General features: G+C 49.5%; 8 protein-coding genes across 8 annotated transcripts; 4 read left to right on the top strand and 4 right to left on the bottom strand.

Moving 5' to 3' along the window:
* Positions 1-298: 298 nt before the first annotated feature.
* BDV38DRAFT_102330 (3-oxo-5-alpha-steroid 4-dehydrogenase family protein) lies at positions 299-1,898 on the top strand. The gene is made up of 2 exons (XM_032050864.1): positions 299-780; positions 838-1,898. The coding sequence occupies exons 1-2, from the start codon at positions 670-672 to the stop codon at positions 1,768-1,770; spliced, it is 1,044 nt and encodes a 347-aa protein (XP_031912902.1). The 5' UTR covers positions 299-669; the 3' UTR covers positions 1,771-1,898.
* A 548-nt stretch (positions 1,899-2,446) lies between these two features.
* Positions 2,447-5,482, bottom strand: BDV38DRAFT_102102 (5-methyltetrahydropteroyltriglutamate--homocysteine S-methyltransferase). Its single transcript, XM_032050861.1, has 4 exons — positions 5,326-5,482; positions 5,030-5,249; positions 4,831-4,950; positions 2,447-4,775 (listed from the first exon to the last, which is right to left on the bottom strand). Exons 1-4 carry the CDS (start codon positions 5,334-5,336, stop codon positions 2,802-2,804), a joined length of 2,325 nt encoding a protein of 774 aa, XP_031912901.1. The 5' UTR covers positions 5,337-5,482; the 3' UTR covers positions 2,447-2,801.
* A 1,103-nt stretch (positions 5,483-6,585) lies between these two features.
* On the top strand, positions 6,586-9,508 carry BDV38DRAFT_102090 (uncharacterized protein). The gene is made up of 2 exons (XM_032050860.1): positions 6,586-7,045; positions 7,105-9,508. The coding sequence occupies exons 1-2, from the start codon at positions 6,922-6,924 to the stop codon at positions 9,324-9,326; spliced, it is 2,346 nt and encodes a 781-aa protein (XP_031912900.1). The 5' UTR covers positions 6,586-6,921; the 3' UTR covers positions 9,327-9,508.
* Positions 9,509-11,742, bottom strand: BDV38DRAFT_102073 (uncharacterized protein). Its single transcript, XM_032050859.1, has 3 exons — positions 11,493-11,742; positions 11,308-11,425; positions 9,509-11,248 (listed from the first exon to the last, which is right to left on the bottom strand). Exons 1-3 carry the CDS (start codon positions 11,584-11,586, stop codon positions 9,691-9,693), a joined length of 1,770 nt encoding a protein of 589 aa, XP_031912899.1. The 5' UTR covers positions 11,587-11,742; the 3' UTR covers positions 9,509-9,690.
* A 107-nt stretch (positions 11,743-11,849) lies between these two features.
* BDV38DRAFT_102070 (emp24/gp25L/p24 family protein) lies at positions 11,850-12,915 on the top strand. The gene is made up of 3 exons (XM_032050858.1): positions 11,850-12,085; positions 12,160-12,545; positions 12,634-12,915. The coding sequence occupies exons 1-3, from the start codon at positions 11,926-11,928 to the stop codon at positions 12,781-12,783; spliced, it is 696 nt and encodes a 231-aa protein (XP_031912898.1). The 5' UTR covers positions 11,850-11,925; the 3' UTR covers positions 12,784-12,915.
* A 581-nt stretch (positions 12,916-13,496) lies between these two features.
* Positions 13,497-16,559, bottom strand: BDV38DRAFT_102052 (uncharacterized protein). The gene is made up of 2 exons (XM_032050857.1): positions 15,470-16,559; positions 13,497-15,419 (listed from the first exon to the last, which is right to left on the bottom strand). The coding sequence occupies exons 1-2, from the start codon at positions 16,452-16,454 to the stop codon at positions 13,519-13,521; spliced, it is 2,886 nt and encodes a 961-aa protein (XP_031912897.1). The 5' UTR covers positions 16,455-16,559; the 3' UTR covers positions 13,497-13,518.
* A 1,297-nt stretch (positions 16,560-17,856) lies between these two features.
* BDV38DRAFT_102009 (epoxide hydrolase) lies at positions 17,857-19,604 on the top strand. The gene is made up of 4 exons (XM_032050856.1): positions 17,857-18,269; positions 18,331-18,458; positions 18,517-18,589; positions 18,642-19,604. Exons 1-4 carry the CDS (start codon positions 17,954-17,956, stop codon positions 19,358-19,360), a joined length of 1,236 nt encoding a protein of 411 aa, XP_031912896.1. The 5' UTR covers positions 17,857-17,953; the 3' UTR covers positions 19,361-19,604.
* Positions 19,517-20,652, bottom strand: pup3 (proteasome core particle subunit beta 3). The gene is made up of 4 exons (XM_032050855.1): positions 20,471-20,652; positions 20,393-20,411; positions 19,875-20,329; positions 19,517-19,817 (listed from the first exon to the last, which is right to left on the bottom strand). Exons 1-4 carry the CDS (start codon positions 20,471-20,473, stop codon positions 19,674-19,676), a joined length of 621 nt encoding a protein of 206 aa, XP_031912895.1. The 5' UTR covers positions 20,474-20,652; the 3' UTR covers positions 19,517-19,673.
* Positions 20,653-20,693: the final 41 nt, after the last annotated feature.

The raw sequence follows: 20,693 nt of genomic DNA, 5'->3' as shown, positions 1-20,693 counted from the left end.
CACGATACGAGCTTTGTTTTTATTGTTAATGGTTTGGATCGGAGTGGGTTATTCTTTTCTTGCTCCTTCACGACTTGTAGCTTCGCTAGATGTTGAGGCTTAGCATAGACGAACAGACTAAAACTTATGTTATATTGGGTTTTACCGTCAGGCCACAGGGGGATCTCGTTTTGAAATGAATTTATAGAAGTGGCCAGTAAATAAACTGGATCATCACTTGCATAATCGGTGCAGGGGATCCATGTTCAAGCCACCACCAGATGCCGCCCGTATAAAATCTCCCGTTGGATGAGTTCGACTATTTCGGTACCTCGCAGATAGGCGAGAGCTTACTAGTAGTAGTACTAGTACTAGTACTAGTAGTATACCAGGTATACCCCGGAAAGGCTCCACTTAAGATCTTCGCATCCTTTGGGTTTGATATGGAAATCTCAGATTGCAGATTTAAGAGGGAAAACATACAGTGGAAGTAAACATAGGGAGGGCCACGCTAATCCCTATAGAGAAGATCGACAGACTTTCTTTTTCAACAATCGAAACAAACATCCGAGTTTATTTACTGCCAACCCTGACATCTATATTGTGACCTCAACATCAGTCAGTCACCAATTTCTTCCTTTTCTTCCACTCCAACCCCCCCTTCATTCACCACGAATTAACAAATAAACAATGGGACCAACCATCTTAACCCTTAATTCCCTCCCGCCCCTCCAGGATCTCCTCCACCCGACCCCAGAAACATACTCCCAAATCCTCACCATCTGGCAATACTTCGCCGGCGTAAGTCCCCCAACAAAACAAATGAACAGGCACACCCAACTAACCCACACAACCCAGTTCACAATAGTCCTATGGCTAACCACCTGGTTCCCAATGGGTAAAACATCCCTAAAATCCTCCATCTTCAATGTCCCCGGCCGCCTCGCCTGGACCTCCATGGAACTCATAGCGCCCCTAAACCTCATCTACGTGATGAAAGCCCTCGTCGCAAAACTCAACACGGACCTCACGTCCCTACCGCTCCCGAATCAGATCATCGCCGCGCTGTATCTCATCCACTATGCCAATCGCGCCGTCATCTCCCCGCTGTTCGCGGCCCCGAGCATGTCCCCCATCCATGCTCTTATCGCCGTCAGCGGTCTAGCGTTCAACTGGATTAATTCGACTTGTCTTGCTGCGTGGCTGGTGGGGTACCATGTCCCTGTTACCGGGTATCGAACGGATGAGTTTGGTGGTCTGGGTGATGGTACCAGACCAGCGATCTCAGATTATCTCCCCTACATAGGATTCATCCTCTTTTTCGTCGGGATGACAGGGAACATCATCTCCGAACGAACATTCTTCCGACTCCGCCGCGAAGAAGCAAACAAACTGTACACTCAGAAAGACCATTCAAAGAATCCCGGGAACAAGTACTCCAAGGTCTACGTCATCCCGCCCGCAAAGGGCCTTTTTCGATTCATCCTCTACCCGCATTACGTCTTTGAATGGCTCGAGTGGACTGGTTTCATCCTCGTGGGTACGGCGGTGTATCCTGCGTCTGGTGCGGTTGGACCTGATATGAGACTTGTGCCGTGGTTGCGCCCTGCGGCTGCATTGGCGGAGAGGCTGCGGGTGCCGTTGCCGTTGCCGGCGGTCGTTTTTGTGGTGAATGTTGTGACTTCGATGGTGCCTCAGGCGAGGTTGGGGAAGAGGTGGTATTTGGGCCGGTTTGGGAAGGACAAGGTTGCTGGGAGGGGCGCGGTAGTGCCTTTTTTGGGATGGTTGTAGTTTAGATCTATGATTTGATTACTGCTGGTTCTTATACAGGACTGAATATACTACGTAATAGCTTCTTTAAAGTTGGGTGCAATCAGTTATCAGGTGGTGTGATAAAAGTAGAAAGAGAAGTAAAAATCCGAGCCGGATTCGTTATTGCAAGACTTACATATTCTTGTGTATATATATGGTTCATCAAAATCCGACAGATGAACATAGCCTTGTCCGTCTTTCCTTGTCATTCCTATCTATACTTTTCGTATATCCTACTTCCTGGTCAAGGGGAAACAGGGATGAAAAAGTATTGAAATTAATTAGCTGGAAGGACAATTAGATAGGGAGGTTAGACAAAGAAGCCTAACTTCATTCACCAGTGGTATCATAATATCTCTATCCCAATCATCGCCTGGTCATTGTACGTTTCGCTTTATCTACTATTTAGGTATCACATATGCAATTACGTCAAAATGGGATTGCATAGAAGCTTCGCATCAGCGTTGTGCCGAGCATATTGAGATTTTACCTGCCCAGATCTTCAACGATATCACGCTACTTGGTGACTACAAATGACAAACAGCATCTACAATACAAAAGAATCGGAGAAAAAAAAAGTCGATGTGAAGTCAAGCTTGGCTGAGACACCAGCTCGTATTAGATTTTGAGGTGAAAACCACCCATGTATGTATGATTATACACATTGTTGAAATATTTGGAAATCATCGGCGAAATCCAAGAGACAATCTCACTCATGCTACCTCTCGCAGAGAAGGAAGCATGAAGGATTAGAAACAATCATCACCCCAGAATCGGGGAACGCTGAACTTGAAATCATGTCAATATTTGGCTGACGCCGATGTTGAAATCGTGAATGTTGAAAACTCCGTTGACCCCCTGGATATCTCTAGAAACCCTGAACCCATTATGTTGAACTTTTGGTATCATCATCGTAACTCATCATAAAACGAAACGTATTCGTCTCTCCCGAAGCGACAGGTTGAGAATGTCGCCCCTTCATGGGTTGATAATTAAATAAGGTACACCATTTATTTGGTGTGCTTCTGGCGGTAGTACTTGGCCGCGTTGACCATGTTGGTCAGAGCAGCCTTAGTCTCGGGCCACTGACGGGTCTTGAGACCGCAGTCAGGGTTGACCCACAGCTGGTCAGGACGGAGGTACTGGAGCATCTCGTCGATGCGGTCCTTGATCTCCTGCTCGCTGGGAACACGAGGAGAGTGGATGTCGTAGACACCGGGTCCGATGTGACGGGGGTAGGCCTCGTCAATGAAGACCTTGAGCAGCTTGGCATCGGACTTGCTGTTCTCAATGCTCAGAACATCGGCATCCAGAGCGGCAATAGCGTGGAAGAAGTCCTGGAACTCAGAGTAGCAGAAGTGCGAGTGAATCTGAGTGCCATCGGAAACACCGGTGGTGGCCAGGCGGAAGGAGCGGACAGCCCACTTGAGGTAGTCCTCACGCTCCTTGCCGGAGCGGAGAGGAAGACCCTCACGGAGGGCGGGCTCGTCGACCTGGATGACCTTGATACCAGCAGCCTCAAGGTCAACGACTTCGTCGCGAAGGGCAAGAGCAAGCTGCTGAGCCTGGACGGACTGGTGGACATCGTCACGAGGGAAAGACCACCGGAGACAGGTGATGGGACCAGTGAGCATACCCTTCATGGGCTTCTTGGAGATGGAGACGGCGTACTTGGACTCCTTAACGGTCATGGGGGCAGGACGGGAGATGTCACCGACAACGATAGGAGGACGCACGCAACGAGATCCGTAACTCTGGACCCAGGCGTGGGTAGTGAAAACGTAACCGGTGAGACGCTCACCGAAGTACTGGACCATGTCGTTACGCTCAGGCTCACCGTGAACAAAGACATCCAGGTCGAGCTCTTCCTGGATCTTAACGACATCCTGGATCTCCTGCTCAATGAACTTCTCGTACTGCTCAGCGGTGATTTCACCCTTGGTGAACTTGTTACGCTGGATACGGATTTCTTTGGTCTGAGGGAAAGATCCAATGGTGGTGGTAGGGAAGAGAGGAAGGTTGATAGACTTGCCCTGCTCAGCAAGACGGACGGGGAAGGCAGACTTGCGGTTGTGCATCTCCTCGGTGACGGCAGCCTGGCGTTCCTTGACCTTGGGGTCGTTGGTGCGGCTGGACGAGGCACGGCTCTGGACAGACTTGGCATTGGCCTCGAGCTGCTCACGGACGGCAGCAGGGCCCTCGGTGACGGCCTTGGCGATCACAACGACTTCGGCAGTCTTCTCGACAGCGAAGCTGAACCAGTCACGCACCTCAGCGTCGAGGTTCTTCTCGCTTGCAAGAGTGTGGGGGACATGGAGGAGGGAGCTGGAAGTGGCGACGATCACACGGTCCTTGCCAAGCTTCTGAATAGCCAGCTCAACCTTCTCGATGGCGGTCTTGAAGTTGGTCTTCCAGATGTTACGGCCATCGACAACACCAGCAGAAAGAACCTGGTTGGGGCCAAGAGCGCCAACGACGGTGTCGAGCTGCTCAGGGTTGCGGACAAGGTCAATGTGGATACCGTAGAGGTTGTGAAGAGCAGGAAGGACATCAATGTTGTGAACAATGTCACCGAAGTAGGTGGCGAGGACGATGCGAGGGGCCTTGTCACCGAGAGCGCCGAGCTTCTCGTAGGCAGGCTTGAACGCATCCTTGGACTTGGCGGGAAGGTCAAAGACGAGAACAGGCTCATCAATCTGAACGTCCTCAACGCCAGCCTCCTTCAGCTTCTGGAGGAGCTCGACGTAGACGGCGACGAGGTCATCAACCTTGGAGATGGGGTCAATGGTCTGACCACGGTCAGCCTTGGCAAGAGTCAGGAACGAGACAGGTCCCAGGATGACGGGACGAGTGACGATGCCGGCCTCCTTGGCCTCAAGGAACTGAACAACAGGCTTGGGCTGCTCAGCAAGCTTGAAAGTCTGGTTGTCCTGAAGAGTAGGCTTGACGTAGTGGTAGTTGGAGTCAAACCACTTAACCATTTCCTGTACACCAGTATTAGACTTATTGACCAGAACAAGGCGGACCAGTATAACATACCAAGCTAGGAACATCGATGGCGGCCTGGCCATCCTTGGCAGGCTTCTGGAGACCACGACCCATGGCGAAGTACTCGTCAACGGGGTGGAGGTTGTACTTGCTGTATCTCTCGGGGATAACCTAATTGAGGGAAGTAACGTTAGGATCAAGGCATGATGATAGATAATTAATATTAGAAACGAGGGGAATAACCACTTACACCGAACATCTGAATGTGGTCGAGGACCTGGTCGTAGAAGGCGAAGTCATTGCTGGGGATGATGTCGACACCAGCATCCTTCTGGATCTTCCAGTGCGCCAGACGGAGTCTCTTTCCCTCGGCCAAGAGCTCATCACGAGAGATCTTCTCACCCCAGTACGCCTCAGTGGCCTTCTTCAGGTCACGAAGCTTTCCCATACGAGGGAAACCCAAGACGGAGCTATAGACAAGAGAGGTCAGCGTTACCCAAGCCAGAGAGTTTGTTGCCAATTCGAGAGAGGAGGGAATTGACATACGATTGAACCATCCTGATAGATATGTGAGTACGGATTAAGGGATAAAGGGTACGAGGGGAAAATGAGGTAGAGAAACAAGATAGAATTCTTGTCAAAAAGAAGAATGGATCAAAAGATACAAGAGACAATCACGGTCTCTTGCAGAGGGAAGAGGTCAAAAGGGGGGAAAGGGATGAAAGAGAATAGAAGAGAAAGAAAAAAGCAGGAGGGAGAGAAGAAGGAATAAATAAGAATGGGAGCTGGGGATGGGGATGGAGGGGAAAAGAGAGAAAGACAGCGTGGAAACGAAGATGACATGAAAAGATCAAGTAAATGGACCAATCGGGCGGAATATTGAATGGAGGGGCAACGTATCGTTACGCCGACTCGCCGACAATACCACTAAAGCTCGTTCTGATACAAGTTGGGGAAAGATCAGGATGGCGTGATTGCCCCCATTTCTCTCCCAGACCCGTAATTTTAAGTAATTTTAGGTCTCCGTCCAGACTGATCACCACAGAAGGTACCAACCAGAGTCTCCAGATTGGGTCAAGTTTTGCGATAAAGGGACTGGGCCTTATCTTTTTCCAGTTTAGCCCGCTCACGGACGCTCCGGGATCGGCCACTCTTGACTGGTTGGTACGATACAAGTACTATATATCCTGTATCATACTAAACTACGTGTGATTCATCCGATAAGGTACATACGGCATATACCTTTTTTTTTTCTTTTTTTGGCATTCCCAACAGTTTCAATTACTGGAAAAAGGGAGACAAGTAGGAGAGAGAGAGGAAACTCATATTCTGGCTCGATCTGAATTTATCCATATGAATTCCGAATACACTATACTCAAAAAAATACATCAACGCAGTTTGTTCATCTCCCAATGAGTACACTACGTACTACTCAAAACCCCACCGGGAGCATCATCGGTCTTTGACACATGGCCGAGGTGAGGTGAGATCAGAACCCCGAAAGACTCGCACAATACCCAAGTGAGATCTCTATCAGATAGTAAACTCTTGAATAATGCTCGTATGTTTGATCAGCTAATAAATTTTCAACCAGATGTGTATTCTAGAGCATCGACATGCCGCTACATAGATCGTGCCTCCCATAACCACATGTGATAGACCGCCATCTAAGAGGAGGAAACTAGGAGCGACTCTTATACTAGTAGTATCATCCGCCTCGGAGTGGGTGTGCGTTAATGAAAACAATATGAACTCGACGGTTATCCTTCGCTCTGGTGAAAAAGACTATATGTAGTCGGGGAATTGACGGGGAACTGTTAGCTCCGGCGGAAACCATTACGTATTGCAACGAAGCGCAAGAATACTCCGGACAATTGGTGTCCTTACTCGGAGGAATAGATGCCATGCTATCCAACAGCACACTGGAAGGTACTGTCATGGAAGTTTTCGCGACTTCCCAATTTCTGTTGGACTTTAGGAAACTAGTACTGTCGACTTCACCATGCGCACCTTCCTTGACAGGTTGGAGACCCAAAAGGGACGGAAGCATTCTGTGCTTCCCGGCGAGCTTCCTCAATCTAGCCAACGACGCATTCGAAGAACCACTGTCTTTACTAGTCGACAAACCTACGTAGCCATACAATGGGTCTACTCTCCTGTCCTTGGTTCAGATGGGGCCGGAAGCACCCAGCGGAACCAAACGACACGTCTTGCTATCAACTGGCCCGGGTAGAGTCTCCCACTCCATCGGAGGAACAAGTGGAAGGTGATGACATATCGATGCTTGACTGCCAATGCCGTGCATGTAAGCACTGACCGTGACAGGCGTACCTTCATCGACGGAAAGTGGGAGCAGTTGTGAACACCAAAGAGGCTCCTCTGGCCTAGCAGAGAGATTGCGCAGACGATTCTCCAGAGAAACCAACGCAGGGCCCAAAAGCACTGGCAAGAAGGCCAGAAGCTCATTTCTCCCATTCACACCCAAGCCAACAAATGCCAAACCGAGTCTAATCGCCTCAGATGGCTTTCCCAGCAGTCTGATGAGCGCCAGAGGTTATGATAGCGATGCACAATTTATGGATACCTCAAGGCATCTCAATAATGCGTCAGAGAGTCCGTACAATAGCCCTAGTATTTGGGGGAGTGTGTCACCTCTTGCACAGCCCTATTATGAGACAGAACTGGATGACCCAGGTGAAGAACTGGCGGGAGAGAGCAGTTTGGTGGTTGATGGTCCATTCTCAGACCAAAGTGACTTGGAAAGGCCCCAATTGCCATGGCATCCACGGGACTATCCACACTGGGGCCCGCTGCCACCTATCACTCATGGTACGGATCATGAACGTGCGCGTAAGAGGGTTGGAAGCCCCTATACTACAGGGTTCTTTGAAAATCCCGGCCGGTACTCTACAGCCAACCGTGGACGTCTCCTAGGTTATCCAGGACGCACGCCTATCTCTCCAATGCCGTGTACAACGTCTGTCGATTCGGTATATGGACCCTCTTCTCAACTCTCAATCAGAAAGAGGCGACAGCCGCCCCCGAGGGAGCTGAAATCTGAGAGTCATTCGATCCATCTGGGTAATATGGATATATCGAAAAGACTGGCGTCTCCCTCCATATCGCCTCGGGCCTTATCTGAAAAGCCATCATTTGACGGAATTGGGCACGACAAAACCACAGGGGTGAGGAGCGCATCTAATCAAGGCTACGATCGAACTAACGTAGACACAACACAAGCACCAACTGAGAGTGTGCAAGAAACGAACCTGGAAACATTGCGAGCAAAGGATTCGTCGTCATATTCCCGCAGGACTAGCTTCTCATCTGGTTACTCCAAATACCAGTTTGAAACAAAGGTTTTCCGTCTTCCAGACTCGGTGAGGGAAACAATGAAAAATCCTTACGCCGATATCACTAGCCTGAATCCGTCTTGTCAATCAGAAGAAACTGCCGGAGATAGTCCAAACATCCCAACGGCTGCGACTCCTTGTGATGCTGGCGGATGCGCTTCGCAAAGTAAATCTCCTAGACCATATGAAGTAGATCCATCGATTGCTCCTCCTAGAGCTGACCTTCAGAGTAACGCAGGCACGGCTGCTTTACCATCGCGCCAGATCAGCGTTGGATGGATGTCTGGGGGTCGTCGTCTTGGCTACGGGTACACGCTGGTACCAGCAGATGACAAAGAAGACAACCTATCCTCAGAAGACACCTGCTCATTAAAGACATGTGATCTGAACAGTGCATCTACAGTTGGGAAGGGCCATGGTAAAAGATCTGCAAGCACTGTTGGCAAGCCTTGTATAGAGCAGGATAATAAGACAGGATCGGGGAAAGGACTGTCAGTCTTCGAAATTACCAACATGATGCAACGTTTGAATCTCCGTCACTGGTCCGGTGCAACCACATCCTCCGGAGCGAATAACCTCTGCATTGGACCAAATAACACATCAGTAACATCAGTGCTATGGGGAAAGCTCGGATTCTCAAGGAAGAGCCAAAACGAACCCGATATACGTGTGGATCAGAAACCTCCTTGGAGTCACTTTTGTGGAGTTGGCTTAGACCAAGAATTGGACCGAACACTAACCCCGCCTAGAGATACGGACCCTCCAGTGAACGACGTAGACGAGCAGTTGTCCAAAGGGCGGACGGGGCTACATCGTGCTCGAAGTCTCTGGGCCAAAGGTCGCACTGTAACGGACAGAGCTCACGGCCTTGAGACAAAACTCACAACAAAGATACCGATATCTATCAAGCAGAATCCCGGGCTACGGAGGGAAAAGACACGAGTTATTAAACTCAAGAACCGGGGGCGTAAGCAGACCATCAACAATAGCCTTGACGAGGAGAACCCTATCTTCCCCGATCCTAAGCAACATGAACTCTTGGCAATCTCACGAGTGGAAGAGAGCCATAAACTCAGTACGGGCTATCATGACAGAAGGGACGATGTCTTGCAAGTAACCGAGCGGAACAGTTCGGACACTGACTTGGCTGATGCATATGAAGATTGTCTGGAGGTCCATTCTATTCCAGATTAGAGACACAAACACAAACAGCAGCACTGTCTGTCTTCTATGCTCAATGGATTGCAGAAATTGGGAAGAAAATCAAAAAGGCGATAGTAATAGATGATCTTGACCATGAGCCCTAGCCAGGGTGATTTTTTGAGGGTTGTGAAAACATGAGCTGACATGGCTGCAACTCAATTTCAAATTTGCCCGGGAACTCTGAGTGCCTTGTCACCTAGCAAAAGGTCATTGATATGAGACTAGCGATTAACAATCAATGAAATACTTTGAATGCATTAAAAGTTACCCAAAAGATCCCCCGGGGATATTCATGTAGTCGTACAAAGGTATATTGATACACACACAAAACGCCATTAGATCACACATGTAAAACTCACTTCTTCTGCCGCTTGGTACTTTTATCACTGGTATTGCTTAGGACACTGGCTGAACGCTTTTGCGAGGTGCTTTCTCGCGCTGTGGATTCACCAGTATTACCACTACCAGCTTCTACCTCCTGGTTTTCTGTACCACCTGCCGTCTCCGCTTGACCTTCTGTGGAAGGTAGAGCAGCAGAGGCAGCACCGGTAGACTCGGTAGCCACATCTGCTGTTGGAGCCGGGTTATCGTCTTGTTCTGTCTTTACTTCGGGTTTCTCTTTCTCCTTTGCCTCCTTCGCTTTGCGCTCTCTTTCCTGCTTAGCAGCTTCGAGTACGCGGATCTCACTCTCCACCTTTTCTGCCACTTTGCGGGCGTCAAGCAATAAGTTCACCGAGTGGATCAGCTTCTCGAACTCCTTGCATACCCGCTCCGTGGGCATGACCAGCCGAAGCGGCACTTCTAGCTCGGCGAGTGCAGCGGCCAGTTTCTGGGTCTGGACGTTGGACTTGGCCTGCGTCAGTTTCTGAGCACGATCACTGCGGAACTGTACGCCTGGAGCCAGACGGTCGTGATGCTGTACTCCGTATCTGGTCTCTTCAGACGCGGTGAGTGTTCTAATGTTCTGTTGAGCCTCTTTGTTTGCTGCCGCCACGGCTGCAGCTTTCTTGTTTGTAGGTGCTGCTGGTGCATTGCTTGGGGTTTCGCCACGGCTGTCACGGGCATTTGCATTCGGTGCTGGGGTCTGGGCTGCCGGGCTGGGTGCGGCACCCTCGGGTCCAAGTATGGAGCGTCGCTTCTTGCTCTTGTCGGCTTGGAGAAGGGTCTGAAGCAGCTGAGACAAGCCCTGGCTAGACTGGTACATAGTGGTGTTGCCCACACTAATGGGAACCTCAAGGCGGGAATACAGCTCTCTGCGCTCTGCGATGAAGTTTTGCTCGTTTGCGGTAATACGTTTCAGTTCTTCCAGCAGAACCCCTTCCTCACGCACTGCGTCAGCCGTACGTTGTAACTGCAAAGCGGCAAGTTCCTTCCGTGCCCGCTCGCGCTCGGGTTCGAATTTCATCATCTTCTCGTGCAAATCGAATTCGGCCTCGGACATTTCCGACGGAGGGTGTTCTAGGGCAAGCATAGACGCAGCAACAAAGTAGTACCGTGCTTTCATATGCTCCATGGTTCGGACTTGATTAGCTGGTACAAGCGCACTGCTGTTTGTTTCTGCATCGACGGGATGTGGCTGGAAGTCGTAACGGTCGGCAATAACCACCCATCGTAGATCGTACTCCTCGACTAAGTCCATCAAATAATCTGTCTCCTGGCGCGACCAGTCATCGCTCTTCAGATGTCGGTTGTACTCTTCGTCTGTGTATCGCCTCGGCACTCGAGCTTTAACGTTATATTTCGCAAAGAGGTATTCCTGGTCCGGAGTTTGCGGGGCCCCTTCATCCTGTTTCTGTTCTTCGCCTTCTGTCTCTGGTCCCTCCAGCGCCGGTTTTGCGGTATCGCCTTGTCGCTGCCAGTGATGCAGAACGAGTCCATCCGATCGAGCTTCGTTGGTGAAGGGAGCCATGCGCCTAGTAGGAAAAGCCATTGTCAGGACGCATCCCCACACTGTAAATCAGATAGAACATACCAAGGACGAACTCTCAGCTTGCTCATCCATTTCGGGCGACCTTTGTATCGGTTCTCGTTGATGGCGATCGGAGGTGCTCTTTCACCTAGCAAGGCGTAAAGTTCACGAGTGATACCCTCTGAGAATTATAATATTAGAAACTAGACAAGACCGGAGCGTAGTTGTTGTGGGGGGGGAACACCAACCGGGCCTCTTCTCGACGACCTTCTGTTTCTTATGCGGTCGGGGTTGGCCCTCCGCGGGCAAATCCAACATGTCGCGAACATCGGCGGCGGCCATGGCAGATTACCACCACTCTTGGAGCTCTTGAAGATCACGAATTAAGATTTTGTTGATATTGGTTGATAACTGGAGCAAACTATCGAGGAACAGAAATGAAGGAGAGGAAAGAACAAGAAGGATATGAAAGGAAGTAGTGAAGTAACGAGGGAAGAGTATGAGAAGGAGAGTGAATGAATGGATGAATTAAATGAATGGAGAATTCAATTCGCGCCAAGACTTCCGTCCGTTGCTGCCACATTGAGCATCAACATTCGGCCACCTCTTTCTTCACTGTTTCACCTCTCCTCCCCTTGATCTCCCCAGAATTCCAGAACTCCTGCCATTCGGATCTCCTTCATGATGGCGTCGACATCCTCGACCTCATGGCTATCCTCCTTCTTGGCCTTCTGCGCCATCCTGTGCCTCTCGGTGCCTGTTAACGCCCTCTACTTCTATATCGATGGACGTCAACCCAAATGCTTCTTCGAGGAGCTTCCCAAGGACACATTAGTTGTCGGTACGTCACCAACCAATTGGTTTCGTGTGGACTTGCTTCGACGGTGTCTTAAATTTTCTAATATCCACGGGCAGGAACCTACTCCACTCAGGTCATCAACCAACAGTCGAACACGTACTCCGTTGATCCCAGCCTGAAGATGCTCATTACTGTCGACGAGACCTTCGACAACGACCACCGGGTTGTCTCCAAGCGCGATGGCCACTCTGGTCGCTTCACCTTCTCCGCCGCTGATGCCGGCCAGCACAGGATTTGCGTGACCGCCGAGACGAGTGCCGCGACCGGTGGCTGGCTGTCGGGTGCCCCCGCGGGCGCTGTCAAGGTGACTCTGGACATGGCCATCGGAGAGACCAGCAAGATCGAGACGGAAGACAAGGGCAAGATCCAGGACATCGTCCAGAAGGTGAAGGATCTCAACGGTCGGTTGCAAGATATCCGGAGGGAGCAGGTGTTCCAGCGGGTATGTCTCTTACGCAATTCCATTGTCTCCAACTGTGTACCTGAAGTATATGATACTAACCCTGGTTGTTTTCCCTCAATCAATCTAGGAACGTGAAGCCGAATTCCGTGACCAGTCTGAAGCTACCAACTCCCGTGTTGTCCGGTGGACCCTGATTCAAGTGGCTGTCCTGTCCGCTGCCTGCGCCTGGCAACTGTCTCACCTCCGCTCGTTCTTCATCAAGCAGAAGCTGACATAAGGGACAAGGGTATGGAGAAAGGGATAAGAGGGAAAAGAAGATGCAGTTGTTGTCCGGCGTACCTTGTATATGGGGTTACATTTGAGTTCATTTCACCTTGATCGTCTATCTCTTTGGTTCATCCGAAACAAATCAATGGAACTTTATGACAATTTTGGATGTATCTGTGGGCTGGATGGTCGTTCTCAGTTTCTGGCCGTAGGCTCAGTTTTGTTGCTGGGATGACTTGTTTAATGTGGGACATGAAGACTGGAATATGCCTATTATGCCTGCCTTTCTAGTATTATATGATGCGAATGAGTTCGATTGATAGATATGGATGTAATGACCTGTTCTATGTTTATCTCTGTCCAATGTATGTTCATCAAGCGAGTATGATAGAGCATAAGTGATTTATTTAATATGGAACCAACCCAATTGCCATTGTCATTGGACTGTTGTGTATGTGTCTATGTGCCTCTTATGCTTCTTTTATTTAGTGGGTTTTTTTTTCTTTTCTTTTCTGGTTTCCCTGGTCTCTTTGGCTCTCCAAGTCATGATCATTATTGTTGACGGTATATCGTTCGTTAAGTACATCAGACCAGCACTTGGTGTAAAAAAAACACCCCTCTCAATAACGTCTGTATACGCATTCAGAACCCCAAAAATGATGTGGTATAAAGCGGGAATTTCAAATGAACTAAGAGATTAGTAAATATAAGAAAATGGCGGTCAATATTAATCGACCCAACTATTTCATGCCTTCATTGAGTTATTGGTTTGTTTTGCTGTATCATCACCGCAGCAGAAACTCATGATGAACCGTTCCAAGTCGGTCAACTTGTAGGGTTTGGTCATATAACCTTTCATGCCAACTTTCGACGCACGTCCCAGGGCATCGTCAGTGACATCTGCACTGACAGCAAGGACCGTCGGGGGTGTGGCCCGGACATGCTTTGCCGTATGGGAATCCGTGGAACGCTGGCTGGTCCCAGGATTAGGAGGAATTTGGCCGTGGTATTGGTCCACTAATTGCAGGATCCTTGAGGTAGCCTCGTAACCATCCATTTCTGGCATCCAGAGGTCCATTAGAATGACATCCACTGGCTTGAGCTTCTTACGGTACTTTGGCGGTGGCTTGAGGATTGAGCGATCTTCTGGGCCGGCACTCTGGTTTGCGACTACGTGAGAGCCATTCGTGGCCTCCTCGGGGCGCTGTGACGCCAGAACATCCTGCATAATCCGCACAGCCTCTCTACCATTGCACGCCTCATAAACATCCCGGTAGCCAAGTCTTTTGAGCATGTTCACCAACACCCGCCGGTTGATCTTGTTATCCTCCGCTACCAGGAACGTCAGCGGATACTTCTCCCCCAGTTTGCTATCATAAGCATCTCCATTTATGGAGCCCCCAAATGACTTGATATCGGGTACAGAACGGGAGTGTGTAGGTGTTCGCGAAGAAGCCTCATCCGTGAGACTGGGAGACGGTTGTTGGATAGGGGTCCGCATTGCGGGCGGTAATAATGTATCCGGAGTTGTGCTGCTCGTTTGGCTGAGTCTTGAAGGATCACTGAGCTGAGGAGGGGTTAGAAGCTTCGTCGCAGGTGCAATTGGTCTGGTGCATGGTTCAGGTTGAGTGATAGGAATTCTAATCTCAAACTCTGTACCACGGTCAGGACCCGAGGTAGCAGAACGAACACAGACCAAATCGCCGCCCATTTTCCTAGCCAAACCTTTCGCTACAAGAAGCCCCAGTCCCAAACCATCTTTGCTTCGGGTCGTAGATGTATCCTCCCTAGCGAATGGTTTGAAGAGATTTGGCAGAAAAGCCTCTGGAATACCTGAGCCAGTATCCCGAACACTGATCAAGACATCGCCGACTTTGCGGCCTAGAGTAGCAGAGACAGTAATCACACCGCTATTTGTGAATTTAACCGCATTCAGAAAAACACATGATATCAACTTCGCGAGATCGCGATCATCCACAAATAGGGTATCTGGCAGCGCAGTGTCTACCGACCAGTTTATCGTTTTAGAAAACACCTCCCCATTAGACGACCGCGAGCGAAGCTCAATTCTTTCCCCCAATTCGGTTCCATTTGTCACCGCAAAATCAGGCCGGCCACCAACATGAAGCGATTCGTTGATAACCAAACGGAGCAAATCACGGAGTTTTGTGACTCGCAGCGCAGGGCTCTTAAGGTTGATATTGATGCCTTCCAGCAGAAGATGTGGCGCTGAACGTCGTACTGCTAATGATGGACGGGGGTCCACCATGTTGGCCATTACAGCTTCAATCTGATGTGCTGGAGTGGCCTGAATAATTTTGTCACTTTCAAGCACCGCGATCTTGACATCTTCACTTCGAGGAGATAGTTCTTTCGTTGCTGTAACACGCGGCATCTTTTGCTTCGGCGTCGATCCCACGGTGAATTCTGGCGGATTGCTTCGCCGCCGTTTGTAAGGATTGATTCCAACGTTGGTGCCATCAGCAAAGATGTTCGGCCGATTTTCGCACGTTGGGATTGGTGACTGAACAGGCCCGCCGAATAGATCGTTATCACGTTCTACTTGGGGTGTTTTAGGAACTTGCATGTTCATATCATAGGCATGGACAACATTATCAGCGGCTTCAACAGCCCGTCTTGCACTATCTGTATGGGGTTAGCTTTGAGTAGTGGCATAACGAGCAGTCATGACAAACCTTGAACCATTTCAATGCTTTCTTTGAGAGATTGAAAAACATAACCTGCCCTTGGAGACGGTTTGCCTTGAATGGCTTCCCGTACAGTAGCGTGCATGACGTCCAGCATTCCGACGATCCCCTGCATCGGCGTCCGCAACTCATGAGACAGGCTCCGAGCAAAGGGCTTCAAGGGCTGAGATGAGAAATCAGGATGTCCGTATAATGCGTTTAAATACCCATCATCAATGATTTTATGACCCTTGGGTGGATTCTTGATATCTTTGGAAGGCCGGTCGGTCTTTGTCGCATCCTCTCGGATCCGATGGACAATCAGATCTTCCAGCGAATACAGAACCATTTCCAACAAAGACCACGAGAGATTACGCTTCTGCAATCCTGGCTCCGACCACATCAAGCCGAAGTGGGCGAGGCACTGGGTTTCTGAGAAGAGCGGAATTGCCAGGTAGCCCTCTGCCGCGAACGGGAGCTGGTCTTGGTCAAATGACATGACGGATCCTAACTTCTCAGGAATCAAGCAAGGCTTCCCATGGTCCATATGAGACAAAGGGTTGCCACCAGCAAAGTACCGGTGTCTATGCATTCCCACGTTTTGATGTCCATCATTGTAATAAAAGGCTGTACCAAACAGGCGGGGTTTATGTTCCCCCATATCACCGACGATCTCATCATCTCGAACTCTCCGGGCTACGAAACCATATTGAGCGTTGCAGATCGAGGTAATATGTTCCATCAGTCGGCTCCAGAAGGACTCCAAGTCCAGGCCTCGGAGTTCTTGCTTTAATTTCATCAGTCGTTCGGTCGCCATACTTTGATGACCGCCGAGATGTGTGCGATTTAGTGGGTCGGCTTGCGGGTCATCGTTGAGCAAGGTTGAAGCTGAGGTATCTCCAGAAAGGCATTCAGACTTGCATGGGAGAAACGGTTTCGATCGGCCGGCCGATACGAAAGTCTTTGACCATTCGGATTCAACTGAATCTGACATGGTGTGGGACAGCTTTCACGCTTCGTCAAAGTCGCTAATATTGCGAGTCCCGAAAGCGAAGCTTTATTAGGGTATAGGAGGGCGCCAAAATAACGTTGGGGTTTTAAAATTAGTTGCCCGATCACGAGGAGAATCTTTGGGCAGGACAAAACGCATGGCTTTCGATCTGGAAACGGGCGCAGAGGACTTGGTTAGTGATCAACCTTCGTCATGGGCACGATGGAGGGTTTTCGAAATATCAAAGATCGAATCGCTCTTGATGTTAGACAGGTTTGTCGAGTACATACACCACTTTGGCAAATGTTGGTAAGGTGTAACTCCGGTCGAGCTACACCATATGGTCGGCGCTCTGCACTGGGATGGCGCTCTTAGAAGAATTTGTGCGACAAATTATCCTGGCGATATAGATCTGTCGGACTTAAACGACTGCGAAAAAAAGGACGAAAACGAAGAGAGTGAAAGCGAAAGCGAAAGCACGGAGTAAATGTTTGTCGTTCAAGCAGTAGGTAAACTAAATCGAAACAAATCGACGACGGGATTATAATCTGCCCCTTTAGTCCTTCCCCTTCTGATAGCGTTCTAATAGCTGTTGGAGGTTATTCTGCTTGGTCGATGGATGGCACTGTTTCCTCTCTCTGAGGGCACTGGCCAATTGCTGGGGCAGAGGTGGTCGGCAGAAATCACCCAAAAAACCTTGACCACGCAAGCGGAGAGAAATCCAGTTCTCAATATAATAGCCGGGGGTGAGGGACCATCCGACGATAGAATAGATATACTTTGACAGTCCCACCCACAGGCCAAGATGAGGAAGAAGTGGGAGGAATGGAGAGAAAAGGGTAAAGTCGGTCAGGTGCAGGAGGAGGGGGGAATTGAAAGAAACAGAAATCGTCTCCATTTCGTATGGGACCAATTTGGGACCGATCGCCCGGTCTAGACGCGGGGAGGCTTAAATCCACACGGCGAGTGACAATGATTCATTTGGAGTCTAGAATGTCCCTTTGGGAGGAGTTACAAGCCTATAGTGGTTTCTATATGTTCTGCCTGCTTGTGTAATCATCCTTTTCTTTTCCTTTTTCTAAAAAGGTCTGTTTCTTCAGGGAACCTGAAATAAGAAATAAATAGCGGCCGCATGGCGCATTTTGATTGACATGGGTATGTATCGTTTGCTGGTACGGAAATATATTTATAGAACATCAACTTAACCCTCACGCATATTGATTCCAATGAGCGTAGTTCCATAGTTTGCCGGGTTACCAGGCTATCCACCTGGAAAGAAAACAGTACAACGGAGAAACAAATTATCATTATAATACGTGGTATAACCCTAAAGAATCGACCACCACACCAAATGCTCCATCATCCATGGATGATGCTTCACATGGACCGAGGTTGTGATACTGTCGTATGTACGTTCATTACATGACATCGTCGACCGACCGACATAGATGCCTTCTCAACTCTCAGTAACAAAGTGATTGCAAACTCTGGACAAGAACACAATGGCTAGACCCTTCGAAATCTCCGTTCCAGATGCTCAACTTCATCATCTTCAGCAGAAGTTAGCAACGGCAACTTTCCCGGATGAACTGGACAATGCGGACTGGGACATGGGGGTGCCTCTGGGTGAGATGAGAAGGCTGGTAACCTACTGGCGCGACGGCTTCAACTGGCGCCAAAAGGAACAAGGACTGAACGAGAGCTTGAATCAGTTCCTCGTTCCTATAACCGTCAACGGATTCGGAGGCTTGAATATTCATTGCCTGCACCACACCAACCAAAATCCAAACGCTGTTCCTTTGCTATTCATACACGGCTGTAGGCCTGGCTGATACCTGATCCCAATAAAGTCATCGCGGAGCTGACCGGAGTCTTGTAGGGCCTGGAAGCTTTTTGGAAGCAACGAAGCTTATTCCATTGCTGACCCAAGGAGACGAGAATCACCCAGCATTCCATTTGGTCGCTCCCTCATTACCGAACTTTGGCTTCTCATCTGGAGTAAACAAGGTTTGAAGATATACCGAAGTTATAAGTGCATTTGCAAGAGTAATCTAATGTCCTGTAGAAAGGGTTTGGCCTGGTTCAATATGCGGAAGCAATGCACAATGTGATGCTGGCTTTGGGCTACAAAGATTACGGTCTGCTGTATCGCTCCCCCACCAGGCCGATTCAATACTAATCTCTCTATAGTTGTACAAGGCGGTGATTGGGGCAGTATCATCGCTCGTGTCATGGCCAACCGCTACTCTGACCACATCAAGGCCGTTCACCTGAACTTTCTACCGGTGGCTCCGCCTTATCCATGGCGGAGTCCTTTAGTCTTTCTTCGATCCCTCCTCACCATTCCCTTCTCATCAGGTGACAAGGCACACTTGTCCGCTACTTCGGACTATCTAACGCAAGGGAATGCTTACATGCGTCAGCAAGAGACTCGTCCGCAAACGTTAGGCTACGCTCTTCATGACAGCCCTGTGGCGTTGCTCGCTTGGATCTACGACAAACTACACTCATGGACTGATAGCTACCCGTGGACGGATGATGAGATTCTCACTTGGGTGAGCATCTACTGCTTTTCGGTAGCGGGGCCCGCGGCATCCGTCCGGATCTACTACGAGGCGGCACGAAACGACTCTTCGTCCGCTGTACCTGGAATGTCCACGGTCGATGCTATCTCGAAACCCATTCCTGGTAACGTCAAACTTGCAGTGGCTCAATTCAAGAAAGAGCTGATCCGAGTGCCTATGTCGTGGACCGGCCTGGCCGGTTCTGTCGTTAGAGCTAAGCAATATGACTGTGGTGGCCATTTTGCAGCGTGGGAGGTGCCAGAGCTCCTGGCAACCGACCTGAGAAATTTCCTGGGAAGGAATGGGCAGGCGTACGGAGCTGTATCTGGGAAGGATGGGTACTGACCATCCACTTGTCGAATGCAGATTGAATGGAGCCCTAATAGGGGTTAGGTTGTAGATGATAGAGGTTCAGACATAACGCAACAGAACTAGGAGGGTGTTTCGGTATGCAGAGATTTAACTTCTAATTCCCTGTATTCTCGTCCTCCATATGTCCTCACTGTGCTTCGCCTCACCTTAATCGATAATATGTAACGTTAAGTGGAGACCTTAGACGCCGAAAGCTGTTCTCAACCAGGAAATATTGCAATCGTGGCAATGGAGCATGAAATTAAAGACCTGAATAACATAACGAAAAAGCGCCAACATAACTATTCTAATCTTGTCTTCCCTTGAGTAGCCGCTTAGTCACCTTATCTTTCTCTATGATGTACACCTGGGCACCCCAACCGGAGAGTGCGTCTCTGTCAACAGCACTGAGGAGAGCCTGGGAAATGGTTTCGAACAAGTCCTCGGGGGCCTATACCGTCAGTATCACCTCTAATCAAAATCAGAATCCCACACACGCAAGACATACCAGATCCGGCTCCCATAAACTCTCACAGGTACCAAACAGCTGGTCACTAGCTGTCCCGCTGACAATGAAATCCTTTGCAAAGTCGATACATCCGATACTATCAAAGCCACAGATAAATGGCTTGCCAGTTGTGCTGTTTATGCCCGCAACGACGGGACTGACGAAGAAAGGTCCAAATCTCCTCTCGTACAGTGATGAACTGACCAGGTTGGCCAAGGTCTGGGGTGCAATGTTCCGTTCCTCACGCAGGCGGTACATGTTAACCTTGTAGCGGAAGAGATCTGAGACGGTCGAGACGTCGGTCGCCAGGCCAGTCAGGCCGAGGAAGGTCGATGGGCTGTAGTTGAAGATCTTGGGGAAGTTATTGGAGACGGTCAGGGCCTGCATGCCGAGTCGGAGATCGCAGGCAATTGCAACACAGTCCTTGCCTACCATGGCGACGCAGGCACCACCATCTGCAGAGAGAAAGATTAATATGTTAAACTCGAGTCAGACGGGAGACGAGGAAGATGACATACTGATATCGAAGGGCGAACTCTAGAGGTATATTGTCAGCTTGCTCAATCAGGGAAAGAAGGGTGGTACAGAAGACATACCATGATTAATTTGATAGAGTAAATAAAAACAAAATCGAAATTAGAGAAGTGAAAGGATTCGATGAGTGAGAAGCAAGAGGATGTGGAGGGCCGAGGGTTGGGGTGAAGCGTGAGGTGGTGAAAGAGAGGACTGATGAATGGTTGAGTTGAAGCTCACTGCTGCCAGCACGCGTGGAGCCGCCGAGCTTTCTGCCGATGACGATGCGCCCGCTGCCTACTGATC

Source organism: Aspergillus pseudotamarii (genome assembly GCF_009193445.1).
Source record: "Aspergillus pseudotamarii strain CBS 117625 unplaced genomic scaffold BDV38scaffold_31, whole genome shotgun sequence".
Taxonomy (NCBI): Eukaryota; Fungi; Ascomycota; class Eurotiomycetes; order Eurotiales; family Aspergillaceae; genus Aspergillus; species Aspergillus pseudotamarii.
Note: the sequence above shows the minus strand (reverse complement) of the source record. Positions and strands in the feature narration are given on the sequence as shown.

Bases quoted from the DNA above. Each gene is read 5' to 3' on its own strand.
- BDV38DRAFT_102330 (XM_032050864.1), top strand. From the start codon at position 670: ATGGGACCAACCATCTTAACCCTTAATTCCCTCCCGCCCCTCCAGGAT. The intron at 781-837 runs GTAAGTCCCCCA...CACACAACCCAG, and splicing joins TCTGGCAATACTTCGCCGGC to TTCACAATAGTCCTATGGCT.
- BDV38DRAFT_102102 (XM_032050861.1), bottom strand. The intron at 4,951-5,029 runs GTAAGTGGTTAT...TCCCTCAATTAG, and splicing joins ACCACATTCAGATGTTCGGT to GTTATCCCCGAGAGATACAG. The intron at 4,776-4,830 runs GTATGTTATACT...ACTGGTGTACAG, and splicing joins CCATCGATGTTCCTAGCTTG to GAAATGGTTAAGTGGTTTGA.
- BDV38DRAFT_102090 (XM_032050860.1), top strand. From the start codon at position 6,922: ATGGGTCTACTCTCCTGTCCTTGGTTCAGATGGGGCCGGAAGCACCCA. The intron at 7,046-7,104 runs GTGATGACATAT...TGACCGTGACAG, and splicing joins ATCGGAGGAACAAGTGGAAG to GCGTACCTTCATCGACGGAA.
- BDV38DRAFT_102073 (XM_032050859.1), bottom strand. From the start codon at position 11,586: ATGGCCGCCGCCGATGTTCGCGACATGTTGGATTTGCCCGCGGAGGGC. The intron at 11,426-11,492 runs GTTGGTGTTCCC...TATAATTCTCAG, and splicing joins GGTCGTCGAGAAGAGGCCCG to AGGGTATCACTCGTGAACTT. The intron at 11,249-11,307 runs GTATGTTCTATC...TTTTCCTACTAG, and splicing joins AAGCTGAGAGTTCGTCCTTG to GCGCATGGCTCCCTTCACCA.
- BDV38DRAFT_102070 (XM_032050858.1), top strand. From the start codon at position 11,926: ATGATGGCGTCGACATCCTCGACCTCATGGCTATCCTCCTTCTTGGCC. The intron at 12,086-12,159 runs GTACGTCACCAA...ATCCACGGGCAG, and splicing joins CAAGGACACATTAGTTGTCG to GAACCTACTCCACTCAGGTC. The intron at 12,546-12,633 runs GTATGTCTCTTA...CAATCAATCTAG, and splicing joins GGGAGCAGGTGTTCCAGCGG to GAACGTGAAGCCGAATTCCG.
- BDV38DRAFT_102052 (XM_032050857.1), bottom strand. From the start codon at position 16,454: ATGTCAGATTCAGTTGAATCCGAATGGTCAAAGACTTTCGTATCGGCC. The intron at 15,420-15,469 runs GTTTGTCATGAC...AACCCCATACAG, and splicing joins AAGCATTGAAATGGTTCAAG to ATAGTGCAAGACGGGCTGTT.
- BDV38DRAFT_102009 (XM_032050856.1), top strand. From the start codon at position 17,954: ATGGCTAGACCCTTCGAAATCTCCGTTCCAGATGCTCAACTTCATCAT. The intron at 18,270-18,330 runs GTAGGCCTGGCT...GGAGTCTTGTAG, and splicing joins TTTGCTATTCATACACGGCT to GGCCTGGAAGCTTTTTGGAA. The intron at 18,459-18,516 runs GTTTGAAGATAT...AATGTCCTGTAG, and splicing joins TCTCATCTGGAGTAAACAAG to AAAGGGTTTGGCCTGGTTCA.
- pup3 (XM_032050855.1), bottom strand. The intron at 19,818-19,874 runs GTATGTCTTGCG...CTGACGGTATAG, and splicing joins GTTTATGGGAGCCGGATCTG to GCCCCCGAGGACTTGTTCGA.